The following is a 13,118-nucleotide window of genomic DNA, read 5'->3' as shown; positions in this document are numbered from 1 at the left end:
CCCTGTGTTTATTATACCACTATCTGTTCCCTTTTTCTTCCTGTCCTTAGGTAGTTGTCTTGTCTCCAGTTTTCACCCTTATCTTTCCCTTCTAGGTATTCATCTTTTAGTTTCCCTCTCTCTCTCGAGCACACATTACATAATGGGGGTTGTTGCTTGTTATGAATATTTTACGCGTATATTTGTTTCATGAGCTCGTTGGCTCTCTCCATAAAATGCGTATTTTGCATTCCACCCATTTCCTGATTTTGAAAATTTGGACCGATTGCTCTCTTATTATCTTGTATAGCTAGGATCCCTACACTTGGTGGTAATAGAAAGTATGTACAAAGAATTATGTACGTTAGATGTCACACTCATTTACAAAGAACACACCTTTTCATTAATCAGACAATGCTCACGTGACAAATTCTTTCCAAGTCATAGATAGATTTATTTTGTTGCTACTGCCCCCCAAGTTTTTCTCTTTTTCAATCAATTAAAAAGCTTCACGTTTCCCCAATCTCCTGCTCCCTCCCTCTTGCTAGTTTTCTCTTCTTTCCCTCCCCCTTCTTGGCTAGTTTTCTTTTCTCTCCCCTTCCTCCTTCCTTTCTCTCCAGTGTAACTTTCTCTCCCTCCTTCCACCCTTCTTTGTAGTGTAACTTTCCCTCTTTCCTTCTTGCTAGTTTTCTCTTCTCTCCCTCCCCCTCGCTAGTTTTTTTCTCTTTCCCTCCCCCTTCTTGGCTAGTTTTCTTTTCTCTCCCCTTCCTCCCTCCAGTTTTCTCTTCTCTCCTCCTTCTTTATAGTGTAATTTTCTCTCCCTCCCTCCAGTTTTCTCTTCTCTCCCCTCACTGCCCCCCAAGTTTTTCTCTTTTTCAATCAATTAAAAAGCTTCACGTTTCCCCAATCTCCTGCTCCCTCCCTCTTGCTAGTTTTCTTTCTCTTTCCCTCCTCCTTCTTGGCTAGTTTTCTTTTCTCTCCCCTTCCTCCCTCCAGTTTTCTCTTCTTCCTCCTTCCTTTCTCTCCAGTGTAACTTTCTCTCCCTCCTTCCACCCTTCTTTGTAGTGTAACTTTCCCTCTTTTCCACCTCTTCATTCCCCAACATGTGTCAGTCTCAATACCACACTTACACCCAAGTAGCAGCACCCGGAAGACAAAAGGTGGCAGAGAAGGGTACAGGGTAACCTTGAAAACTTTGCCCCTCATGAAAGCCGAGGGGGGGGAGAACAGAATTCATAGCAATATCAATAGTTGAACACCCTTCTTTGTAGTGTAACTTTCCCTCTTTTCCACCTCTTCATTCCCCAACATGTGTCAGTCTCAATACCACACTTACACCCAAGTAGTAGCACCCGGAAGACAAAAGGTGGCAGAGAAGGGTACAGGGTAACCTTGAAAACTTTGCCCCTCGTGAAAGCCGAGGGGGGAGAACAGAATTCATAGCAATATCAATAGTTGAACTTGCTAAAGACGAGCGCGAACTTAGCTCACACTGTACCTAGACAGGTACATTCAAGCTAGGTATTCTATACACTACTATACATGTACATTGAATAGGTATATTCAAGTTATTTATTCAGATACATTCAAGCTACGTACCCCTGTAGGTACATTCTAGCTAGGTATGCAGAATACATTCAAGCTCTGCTAGGTACCTATACAAGTACATTGAAAGCTATACGGGTAGGTATTTAGGTACCTATACAGGTATATTCAAGCTAGGTATCTATACACTAACAGGTACATTGAAGCCAAGTATCATATTAGATGGAGGTGAATGAATGAAAAATCCAAACAGAACTGGAATGGGGCCATTGCAAATTGTATTACATAACATACTTTCTATATATTTTTTTTTTTCTTTCTTTCGTAGCGAAATTTATTGGTAGACTTTATTTGGGCATGTTCGAACAGTTTCTCATCGCCATTTGTGAAATCGGACCAAGAGTTAGTGCAAGAGTGTTACATTCCTTTAATTTTATGGATCTTCTAAAACTATAGAAAAAAAAGAAACATACTCATAATTGGTAAATATTTAATTCATCCCCTTGAAGATATAAGAAAAACTAGTTGAAAACCCCTGAAAAAAGGGGCAAGTTCATATCACTAACAGGTACAGGTACATTGAAGCCAAGTATCATATTAGATGGAGGTGAATGAATGAAAAATCCAAACAGAACTGGAATGGGGCCATTGCAAATTGTATTACATAACATACTTTCTATATATTTTTTTTTTTCTTTCTTTCGTAGCGAAATTTATTGGTAGACTTTATTTGGGCATGTTCGAACAGTTTCTCATCGCCATTTGTGAAATCGGGCCAAGAGTTAGTGCAAGAGTGTTACATTCCTTTAATTTTATGGATCTTCTAAAACTATAGAAAAAAAGAAACGTACTCATAATTGGTAAATATTTAATTCATCCCCTTGAAGATATTAGAAAAACTAGTTGAAAACCCCTGAAAAAAAGGGCAAGTTCATATTACAAACCCTGGACCTGACCTTATTACTCTTAGCAGTTGAAACCCTCATGACATGAGGAGAAAAAACATTTCTTCATTCAACTGACTCATTTGCACCAAGAGGGGTTGTGAGGGAGCAAGAAAATCCAGGTCACAAGAGAGAGAGAAAGAGAGGAGATGATACAGAGGCGAGGGTGTTGGGATTCAAGAGAAAGCAACTTAGGGGTGTTAGGATGATGAAAAGAAAGCTGAGTCTACAAGTAGAGCGTATGAATAATAGACGAAAGCAAAGGTTCATTGCTCTGCACTTTGCTTTCAATACCGAGAGGAACCATTAGGACTGACTATGAATAATAGACGAAAGCAAAGGTCCATTGCTCTGCACTTTGCTTTCAATACCGAGAGGAACCATTAGGACTGAGACACACTTAGGTGGAGTACTTTATGATATTTGAATTCTAAAGAAGAAGGCAGAAGGGTGGGTGCAGTCGAAGTCGCTAGTCAGAAAAAAGAGGGGTGTAAAAGTTTAACGTTTAACCTGTAGGAAGGTATGTATATGAGATAATTCTTGAACTTTTTTTCCGTAGAGCTTTGGGAAAAGTGAAAGTTCTTCAATACGTGTCACCACGTTCAGTTTTACCCTGAGGACCTCAGGGTTTATGAATCAGTTCCGCATTGATTTGGCTCATTTGTTGAGACATTTCCTAAGGGATTCGGTGTGTTTTCTACGGGGATTATAAAATAAATGAAATGTCATGAAAATTAGAATGATTTCTAAATCGTGTTTTCCGAGCTGTTCTGGAGAGTTACCAATAAATTGTTTAGTACAGATTTCTGAACTAAACAATTTATTGTTAACTTAACTTGGAGCCACGTCTACAAGGTACAAACTCATGTTCCTTTCGTCGAACTGGACTGTCAGATCCGTTTGTGTGAATGGGCCTATCGTAGACCCTGCTATTAATAAATAGTCATTTGGCGCCTGATCCACAGAAGTTTCGCTTCTCTCGATCACCTAACGAAAATTAATAACAATTTCTGTTTGTTTTTCAGCTGCTGGACTTGTTCGATTCGGAAGATCCTAGGGAACGAGATTTTCTCAAAACGGTGCTGCACCGAATTTACGGCAAATTTCTGGGACTGCGAGCATTTATAAGAAAACAAATCAACAATATATTTCTCAGGTAAGACAACCCAATTAAATCAACCTTCTGCATCCAGTTTAATAATGTTATTGTTGCGGTGTAGCTGCACCGAAGGGCTTTGGTGGTCTCTGGCCAAGATTACTTGGCCCGTCCCGAACCGCAGTCAACCATGAGGATCTGTGCTTTTCTTTTGAAGCATGATAAACCCTGTCTAGGTTTAATAATAACACTTAGCAGTCAGCCTAGTTAGCCCGGTTGGTAGCGCGTCTGCCTTGTAAGCGCTAGGTCGCGGGTTCGATTCCCGCACGGGGCGGATTTTATCCTGAAGAGATAATGCTCGTTCTCTGAACGGCTGGCTTTTTCCTATCTTATCCCCTCGATTTGGGGACGATAAAACCTTAGCAGTTACAGTTCCCTCTATCAAACCTATTGGAAAAAAACTATGCCCAACCTACATCAGCACAAGTAGGTACTTAAGTAGTGCAGTTCAAAGACGAGCGCGAACTTAGCTCACACTGTACCTAGACAGGTACATTCAAGCTAGGTATTCTATACACTACTATACATGTACATTGAAGCTAGGTATCCCAGTAGGTACATTCAAGTTATTTATTGAGATACATTCAAGCTACGTACCCCTGTAGGTACATTCTAGCTAGGTATGCAGATACATTCAAGCTCTGCTAGGTACCTATACAAGTACATTGAAAGCATGAAAGCTATACGGGTAGGTAACTAGGTAGCTATACAGGTATATTCAAGCTAGGTATCTATACACTAACAGGTACATTGAAGCCAAGTATCATATTAGATGGAGGTGAATGAATGAAAAATCCAAACAGAACTGGAATGGGGCCATTGCAAATTGTATTACATAACATACTTTCTATATATTTTTTTTTTTCTTTCTTTCGTAGCGAAATTTATTGGTAGACTTTATTTGGGCATGTTCGAACAGTTTCTCATCGCCATTTGTGAAATCGGACCAAGAGTTAGTGCAAGAGTGTTACATTCCTTTAATTTTATGGATCTTCTAAAACTATAGAAAAAAAAGAAACATACTCATAATTGGTAAATATTTAATTCATCCCCTTGAAGATATAAGAAAAACTAGTTGAAAACCCCTGAAAAAAGGGGCAAGTTCATATCACAAACCCTGGACCTGACCTTATTACTCTTAGCAGTTGAAACCCTCATGACATGAGGAGAAAAAACATTTCTTCATTCAACTGACTCATTTGCACCAAGAGGGGGTGTGAGGGAGTAAGAAAATCCAGGTCACAAGAGAGAGAGAGAAAGAGAGGAGATGATACAAAGGCGAGGGGGTTGGGATTCAAGAGAAAGCAACTTAGGGGTGTTCGGATGATGAAAAGAAAGCTGAGTCTACAAGTAGAGCGTATGAATAATAGACGAAAGCAAAGGTCCATTGCTCTGCACTTTGCTTTCAATACCGAGAGGAACCATTAGGACTGAGACACACTTAGGCGGAGTACTTTATGATATTTGAATTCTAAAGAAGAAGGCAGAAGGGTGGGTGCAGTTAAAGTCGCTAGTCAGAAAAAAGAGGGGTGTAAAAGTTTAACGTTTAACCTGTAGGAAGGTATATGAGATAATTCTTGAACTTTTTTTCCGTAGAGCTTTGGGAAAAGTGAGTTCTTCAATTCGAAGTCGCTAGTCAGAAAAAAGAGGGGTGTAAAAGTTTAACGTTTAACCTGTAGGAAGGTATATGAGATAATTCTTGAACTTTTTTCCCTTAGAGCTTTGGGAAAAGTGAAAGTTCTTCAATACGTGTCACCACGTTCAGTTTTACCCTGAGTACCTCAGGGTTTATGAATCAGTTCCGCATTGATTTGGCTCATTTGTTGAGACATTTCCTGAGGGATTCGGTGTGTTTTCTACGGGGATTATAAAATAAATGGATGAATCAGTTCCGCATTGATTTGGCTCATTTGTTGAGACATTTCCTGAGGGATTCGGTGTGTTTTCTACGGGGATTATAAAATAAATTAAATGTCATGAAAATTAGAATGATTTCTAAATGGTGTTTTCCGAGCTGTTCTGGAGAGTTACCAATAAATTGTTTAGTACAGATTCTGAACTAAACAATTTATTGTTAACTTAACTTGGAGCCAGGTCTACAAGGTACAAACTCATGTTCCTTTCGTCGAACTGGACTGTCAGATCAGATGAATCAATTTTATCCGTTTGTGTGAATGGGCCTATCGTAGACCCTGCTATTAATAAATAGTCATTTGGCGCCTGATCCACAGAAGTTTCGCTTCTCTCGATCACCTAACGAAAATTAATTAACAATTTCATGAAATGTCATGAAAATTAGAATGATTTCTAAATCGTGTTTTCCGAGCTGTTCTGGAGAGTTACCAATAAATTGTTTAGTACAGATTCTGAACTAAACAATTTACTGAACTAAACAATTCATTGTTAACTTAACTTGGAGCCAGGTCTACAAGGTACAAACTCATGGTTCTTTCGTCGAACTGGACTGTCAGATCAGATGAATCAATTTTATCCGTTTGTGTGAATGGGCCTATCGTAGATCCTGCTATTAATAAATAGTCATTTGGCGCCTGATCCACATCATACTCCTATGATCCACAGAAGTTTCGCTTCTCTTGATCACCTAACGAAAATTAATTAACAATTTGTTTGTTTTTCAGCTGCTGGACTTGTTCGATTCGGAAGATCCTAGGGAACGAGATTTTCTCAAAACGGTGCTGCACCGAATTTACGGCAAATTTCTGGGACTGCGAGCATTTATAAGAAAACAAATCAACAATATATTTCTCAGGTAAGACAACCCAATTAAATCAACCTTCTGCATCCAGTTTAATAATGTTATTGTTGCGGTGTAGCTGCACCGAAGGGCTTTGGTGGTCTCTGGCCAAGATTACTTGGCCCTTTACGGCAAATTTCTGGGACTGCGAGCATTTATAAGAAAACAAATCAACAATATATTTCTCAGGTAAGACAACCCAATTAAATCAACTTTCTCCAGTTTAATAATGTTGTTGTAGCGGTGTAGCTGCACCGAAGGGCTTTGGTGATCTCTGGCCAAGATTACTTGGCATGTCCCGAACCGCAGTCAACCATGAGGATCTGTGCTTTTCTTTTGAAGCATGATAAACCCTGTCTAGGTTTAATAATAACACTTAGCAGTCAGCCTAGTTAGCCCGGTTGGTAGCGCGTCTGCCTTGTAAGCGCTAGGTCGCGGGTTCGATTCCCGCACGGGGCGGATTTTATCCTGAAGAGATAATGCTCGTTCTCTGAACGGCTGGCTTTTTCCTATCTTATCCCCTCGATTTGGGGACGATAAAACCTTAGCAGTTACAGTTCCCTCTATCAAACCTATTGGAAAAAAAACTATGCCCAACCTAGCACAAGTAGGTACTTAAGTAGTGCAGTTGAATGAATAACAATTAAAAAAAGTGCTTTATTTAGACTGCCAGCTTAGGATCAGAAATATCTTCAGAAGTTCAAGTTGACCAAAATCCAAAGGCGTAACTTTGGGTTTTGGTCAACTTGAACCATAAGTAAACTCCTCCTAAACGTTTGTATGTTTTCTCGTTTATAGGTTCGTCTACGAGACAGAACACTTCAATGGGGTAGGAGAACTACTGGAGATCCTCGGATCTATTATCAACGGGTTCGCCTTGCCCCTCAAGAACGAGCATAAGCTTTTCCTTGTCAAAGTGCTGCTCCCTCTGCACAAGGTAAGTAGAACAGCCTACTAAAGTGTAAATTAACTCGGGATGGATTGACCTTGGATTGGAAATGCAAACTGACGCCCATTTTTTGCACTTGAGTGTAAAACTAGTGGTATATCAACATAGCTATTACTATTACAGTAAACTGCAATACTTACTCAGAAAAATGGTTCCTAAAGGGCCCTCAGCCCTCAGAAGCCCCATCGGGCTCAAAATTTATGAAGCCAATTTCCTTTGCCTACTGAATAGGTATGTTTGCGAAGTAGAAGTACTAGCATCTAGCATATCTTCGCTATAACTGTAGTAAGTAGATAGTAATAGAAAGTAAAAATGTTACTGCTTTTGGTCTACACTTAGCCTCGTGATGATAATTGAGTAATGAGTTGCTGCTTGTTAGAGTCCCGTAAAGAATCCACACATACTACGTAGGTTTATCCTAGCCCTTCTGCCAATCTAGTTACCTTGGAGGGTCTGCCTTGTAAGCGCCAAGTCTCTTGTTTGATTCCGCCCAGGGCGGATTTTGTCCTAACCAGATAAGGTTCTCAGAAAAGTGGCTTTCTCCTATACTGTCCTCCTTCTCTCTTCGCTTTCGGGACGAAAAAAAAAAGCATTACACCTATATTATTCAAGCCCAGTTTTTCAATGCTGTCATTTTCTATTTGCCTTGCAGGTGAAATGTCTGTCCCTGTACCACGCCCAGCTAGCATACTGTGTGGTGCAGTTCCTGGAGAAGGATCCCACCCTTACTGAACCAGTGGTCAAGGGCCTGCTCAAGTACTGGCCTAGGACCTGTAGTCAAAAGGAGGTAATGAAAGCTAATAAATACCTAAACCTAAACTGTGAATTTTACTACCATTACCTTGTCTGGATGGAAGACTTTGAACAAGGAGGATATTCCTGAAATTTCCCTTGCTAGACGAATAGCAAAGGTTGAGTGCAAAAGGCATCTACTCGTAATTTTTTTGTAGCCAAAATCAAATGTCAGCCCAAAGCAATCACCCTAGGGCTGATTGGGAGGCTGACAAAAAACGCCGACCCCTTCTGTACACGGCAAAAGGCGAAGAAAAAGAAGAAGCTTTATATACAGTGCAGTCTTAATAATTGTATTAATCTGTTTGTTTCCCTTAGGTAATGTTCCTCGGTGAAATAGAAGAAATATTGGACGTGATTGAGCCCACCCAGTTTATAAATATACAGGAACCCTTGTTTAGGCAAATCGCAAAGTGTGTATCCAGTCCTCACTTCCAGGTAAGTTTAAGTTCCTATCGGTTCATCTTCTATAGCAGGGGTGGCCAGACTTTTTTTGTTGCGGTTCCCTTCTTAACTTTCAAAAGTGTTCGAGGTTGTGCCTCCTAGCCTCATATATATCATATAATCCAGCCTTTCCTGCTTTATCTCTGACTAATGCCCTGTGTTTTAAAATTTCCAGGTTGCAGAGCGGGCTCTGTACTTCTGGAACAACGAATACATCATGTCCCTGATGGAAGAGAACAACCACGTGGTGATGCCCATCATGTTCCCCGCCCTGTACCGTATCAGCAAGGAGCACTGGAATCAGACCATCGTGGCGCTGGTCTACAACGTGCTCAAGACTTTCATGGAGATGAACAGCCGTCTCTTCGACGAACTGACGGCCAACTACAAAGCCGAACGACAAAAGTAAGTGGGGGAAATAGAAGAATAGAATAGAATATACCTTGTTTATCCTGCCAGAATGAGACTGAAAAGTCCATTTACTCCCGCAGTCTAATCAAGGTCTTAAAAATTTCAAGGGTAGAGGTTACAAATATGCAAATATAACCTTGTTTAAAGCCGAACTGTACTAAAAGCCGAACTACAAAAGTAAGATGGGGGAAATAGACGGCACTAGGTGTATTTTAATTTCGGAAATGGAAACTTATTAAAAACGGCGGTGAAACGCCCGTCTTTTTTTTTTTCAACCCTCTTCAAGATGGCGTATTCCCAACCTCGATCTTCGATGGTTGGGAATGCGCGATCTTAAATTTCCAATGGTTTAGTTCAGGCGCTACCACGAATGAGCTTCAGAAGAAGAGAAATCGTCTCTGGTTTTGAAAGAAAATGAGACGACATTGTATATCGAGGTCCCAAATTATAACTAAGAAACAAGACTTTATTGGAACTGCTGACAAAAGGAGACACCTAAATGGCCACACATTCGTTCTACATTAGTGCCAAAAAATATCGCAAATGGAGGAATATTGAATAACGAAAAGTAGTATAGAATCTATTACAAGTCATGTGGTAGATAACACGGGAATATGTTACACATCATTCAAACTCCTTCTTCCTACTATGTTCCACCCGATATTCCCATCCGCTCTCTTTCATTCCTCTTTCATCAATTTTTCCTGCCACCATAATGTTTTTCTTTCCTTCCGCACTATCTCTCCCTGTGTTTATTATACCACTATCTGTTCCCTTTTTCTTCCTGTCCTTAGGTAGATGTCTTGTCTCCAGTTTTCACCCTTATCTTTCCCTTCTATTCATCTTTTAGTTCCCCTTTCGGCCATGCCTTTTCTACAAGTTTGGCCATGCCTCGGGATGAACTAGCGGTATTCCGGAGCGAAGCGACGGAATTCAGCTAGTATATATCATATAATCCAGTCTTTCCTGCTTTATCTCTGACTAATGCCCTGTGTTTTAAAACTTCCAGGTTGCAGAGCGGGCTCTGTACTTCTGGAACAACGAATACATCATGTCCCTGATGGAAGAGAACAACCACGTGGTGATGCCCATCATGTTCCCCGCCCTGTACCGCATCAGCAAGGAGCACTGGAATCAGACCATCGTGGCGCTGGTCTACAACGTGCTCAAGACTTTCATGGAGATGAACAGCCGTCTCTTCGACGAACTGACGGCCAACTACAAAGCCGAACGACAAAAGTAAGTGGGGGAAATAGAAGAATAAAATAGAATATACCTTGTTTATCCTGCCAGAATGAGACTGAAAAGTCCATTTACTCCCGCAGTCTAATCAAGGTCTTTAAAATTTCAAGGGTAGAGGTTACAAATATGCAAATATAACCTTGTTTAAAGCCGAACTGTACTAAAAGCCGAACTACAAAAGTAAGATGGGGGAAATAGACGGCACTAGGTGTATTTTAATTTCGGAAATGGAAACTTATTAAAAACGGCGGTGAAACGCCCGTCTTTTTTTTTTTCAACCCTCTTCAAGATGGCGTATTCCCAACCTCGATCTTCGATGGTTGGGAATGCGCGATCTTAAATTTCCAATGGTTTAGTTCAGGCGCTACCACGAATGAGCTTCAGAAGAAGAGAAATCGTCTCTGGTTTTGAAAGAAAATGAGACGACATTGTATATCGAGGTCCCAAATTATAACTAAGAAACAAGACTTTATTGGAACTGCTGACAAAAGGAGACACCTCAGTCCTACGCCGCGCCGGCAGGCTTAATGAAAGTATTTCTGTCTGTGGAGTCCTGTATGTGGGACTATTGCAATCCATTTTTTGCACTTTTTAGAAACAACAAATTCGTCAGTCTCTCAATCAGCTCTAATTAACAAGGGTGATTGCTTTGGGCTGATATTTGGTTTTGGCTATTATGAGCGGATGCCTTTCGCACTCAACCTTTTGCTATATCTTTAGCAAGGGGAATTTAGGCTGGTATCCTTCCTGTTTAAAATCCCCCAGCCAGACTAGACTGTTCTACTCCCTGTGTAATGAACGTCCCCCAACCAGACAATTTAGAAACAACAGATAATTATACTAAAGTGTATGTATCTCTATCTCCATTTGTTCACAGAGAAAAGAAAAAGGAGAAGGAGCGAGATGAACTATGGAAGCAATTATCCGAACTGGAAATATCGAAAACGAAAAATGGAACTGCAACAGGGTTGAAACAGTGAAACACAAGGAGGAAAACAGAAGGCGAACAACGTTTAACACCCAAAAGGAAATAAACAATCGACAAAGGGAGTTAGAATTCTATTCGATAACCTATGTTAATAAGCTATTATTATTTGAAATATTTATTTTTTATGAAGAAGAATAAAAATCGAGACGTGTAAAGTGTGGATAGGATTGTGTTTTGTAGAGAAGATTTCGTAATGATTGTGTGATGATTCTAATGTACGTAACGATGGATTGGATAAGACTTGGGTTCTTATTCTAGATGTAAGCTTGTGTTGTTATATTTGTTGTTAAATATTATGGGGGAAAGCGGAGGAGAGTTGAAAAGAAGATTTCGTAATGATTGTGTGATGATTCTAATGTACGTAACGATGGATTGGATAAGACTTGGGTTCTTATTCTAGATGTAAGCTTATGTTGTTATATTTGTTGTTAAATATTATGGGGGAAAGCGGAGGAGAGTTGAACATGAAATGGAGTTAACGTGAAGGGATAATGTTACCGTGTTCGTGAAATGAGCATGGTACCTGGTTGTGAAAGTAATAATAATAATCGAAAGTAATAATAAGTATAATATTTAATTTGGCAAGGGTGATGGTATGAGATCAGAGATCACCAAAGTTAAGCAACGTCGAGTGTAACTACGTTTCATAAACGTAGTCGGTAGTTATGTTCTGGGCGACACTCTCGATATAATGTTATCATCTGATGATATACTAATCTAGTACTATGTAATATTTACAATTTATCTTATTTAAGGCCCTTGCACATCAAGACTGGAAAATGTAGCATACTAAAAAACGTAGTTTGCAGGCCCATTCCCACTTGTCGTTCGGAAAAAAATCGTGTCGTAGGTAAGTGGGAACACTCTCATTTAAATTACATTTGAGGGGGACGATGTTTGGAGCGAGACTTCCTTGTAGTACAGGCTAGGGTTTTATCTGCGGCAAATAGATAAACAGACAAGTCTTACAACCGGACAGAAAATAAGCATATGAATAGTCAAAGTCAGACCTATGTGATTTTTAACGCCGAACCGAATGGTGCAACTTCTAACACTATTGGACTTCAATTGAAAAGTTACGGGTTCGATACCCCCCTGTGTAAAGGGATTTTTGTAGTTTTTCTATAAATAGGCATGTAAATTCTCAAATTTGAGTCGCATACATCTCAAACTTTCTACATCGAGTTCCTCAGAAAAAATCACCTAGGATTGTCTATTTAGCTATTTACATGCCTATTTATAATAAGAACCTAGTAAAATCCCTTCACACAGGGAAGTATCGAAGCCGTAACTTTTCAACTCTAAGTCAAATAGTATTAGAAGTTGCACCATTCGGTTCGGCGTTAAAAATCACATAGGATTAACTATTCACCAGCTTATTTGTCAATAGTCCTGTTACCTACGTTAAAACGAGTTAACCAGTGCTCAAAAAGTCGAATCGCTGAGTCTAAAGCAACGCCTGTTATTTAGAAATTCAATGCAACAAGCAGTACCTACTAAAATTAAAAAAAGGTGAGTTTTGAAATCAACTCAGTGACCACATTTTAGGAACCGCTGCCGAACCGTTAAATAAGATGCGACTTTTGACTCATCTTTGGGATTGAATCCCAACTGAGCTACTCAGTAAAAGGAACTACTCTTTTTTTCAACTCGCATACTATACCCCCCCCCATCATACCGTCCGATTTGATCTTTGAATAAGGCAGGCGAAAAAAAGAAAAGAAAAAGATAATAATAAAAGAATTCAAATTGAATCTTTTATTATTATCTTTTTCTTTTCTTTTTTTCGCCTGCCTTATTCAAAGATCAAATCGGACGGTATGATGGGGGGGGGTATACCACGATTCCGCGCATGTGCCCTGCGTAGAAAGTATCAGAGAAGAGTCGGGAGTCAAAGAGCGAGTTGAAAAAAA

The 13,118-nt window shown here is 39.9% G+C and overlaps 1 protein-coding gene across 1 annotated transcript; it reads left to right on the top strand.

Annotated features, from left to right (window-relative positions):
- Window positions 1–1,082: 1,082 nt before the first annotated feature.
- Window positions 1,083–11,507, top strand: LOC103516406 (serine/threonine-protein phosphatase 2A 56 kDa regulatory subunit epsilon isoform-like). The gene is made up of 10 exons (XM_026828814.1): window positions 1,083–1,139; window positions 3,028–3,156; window positions 3,494–3,624; window positions 5,345–5,471; window positions 6,237–6,394; window positions 7,178–7,316; window positions 7,981–8,115; window positions 8,439–8,558; window positions 8,740–8,969; window positions 11,095–11,507. Exons 1-10 carry the CDS (start codon window positions 1,083–1,085, stop codon window positions 11,195–11,197), a joined length of 1,329 nt encoding a protein of 442 aa, XP_026684615.1. The 3' UTR covers window positions 11,198–11,507.
- Window positions 11,508–13,118: the final 1,611 nt, after the last annotated feature.

Source organism: Diaphorina citri, unplaced genomic scaffold (genome assembly GCF_000475195.1).
Source record: "Diaphorina citri unplaced genomic scaffold, Diaci psyllid genome assembly version 1.1 scaffold1563, whole genome shotgun sequence".
Classification (NCBI taxonomy): Eukaryota; Metazoa; Arthropoda; class Insecta; order Hemiptera; family Psyllidae; genus Diaphorina; species Diaphorina citri.
This window is presented reverse-complemented; position numbering and strand designations above follow the sequence as displayed.

What these genes read in the sequence shown, in the direction of transcription:
- LOC103516406 (XM_026828814.1), top strand. Translation starts at nt 1,083, where the DNA reads ATGTGTCAGTCTCAATACCACACTTACACCCAAGTAGCAGCACCCGGA. An exon ending in ATCAACAATATATTTCTCAG is followed by an intron (nt 6,395 to 7,177) that starts GTAAGACAACCC and finishes TCTCGTTTATAG; the next exon opens with GTTCGTCTACGAGACAGAAC. An exon ending in GGACCTGTAGTCAAAAGGAG is followed by an intron (nt 8,116 to 8,438) that starts GTAATGAAAGCT and finishes TGTTTCCCTTAG; the next exon opens with GTAATGTTCCTCGGTGAAAT.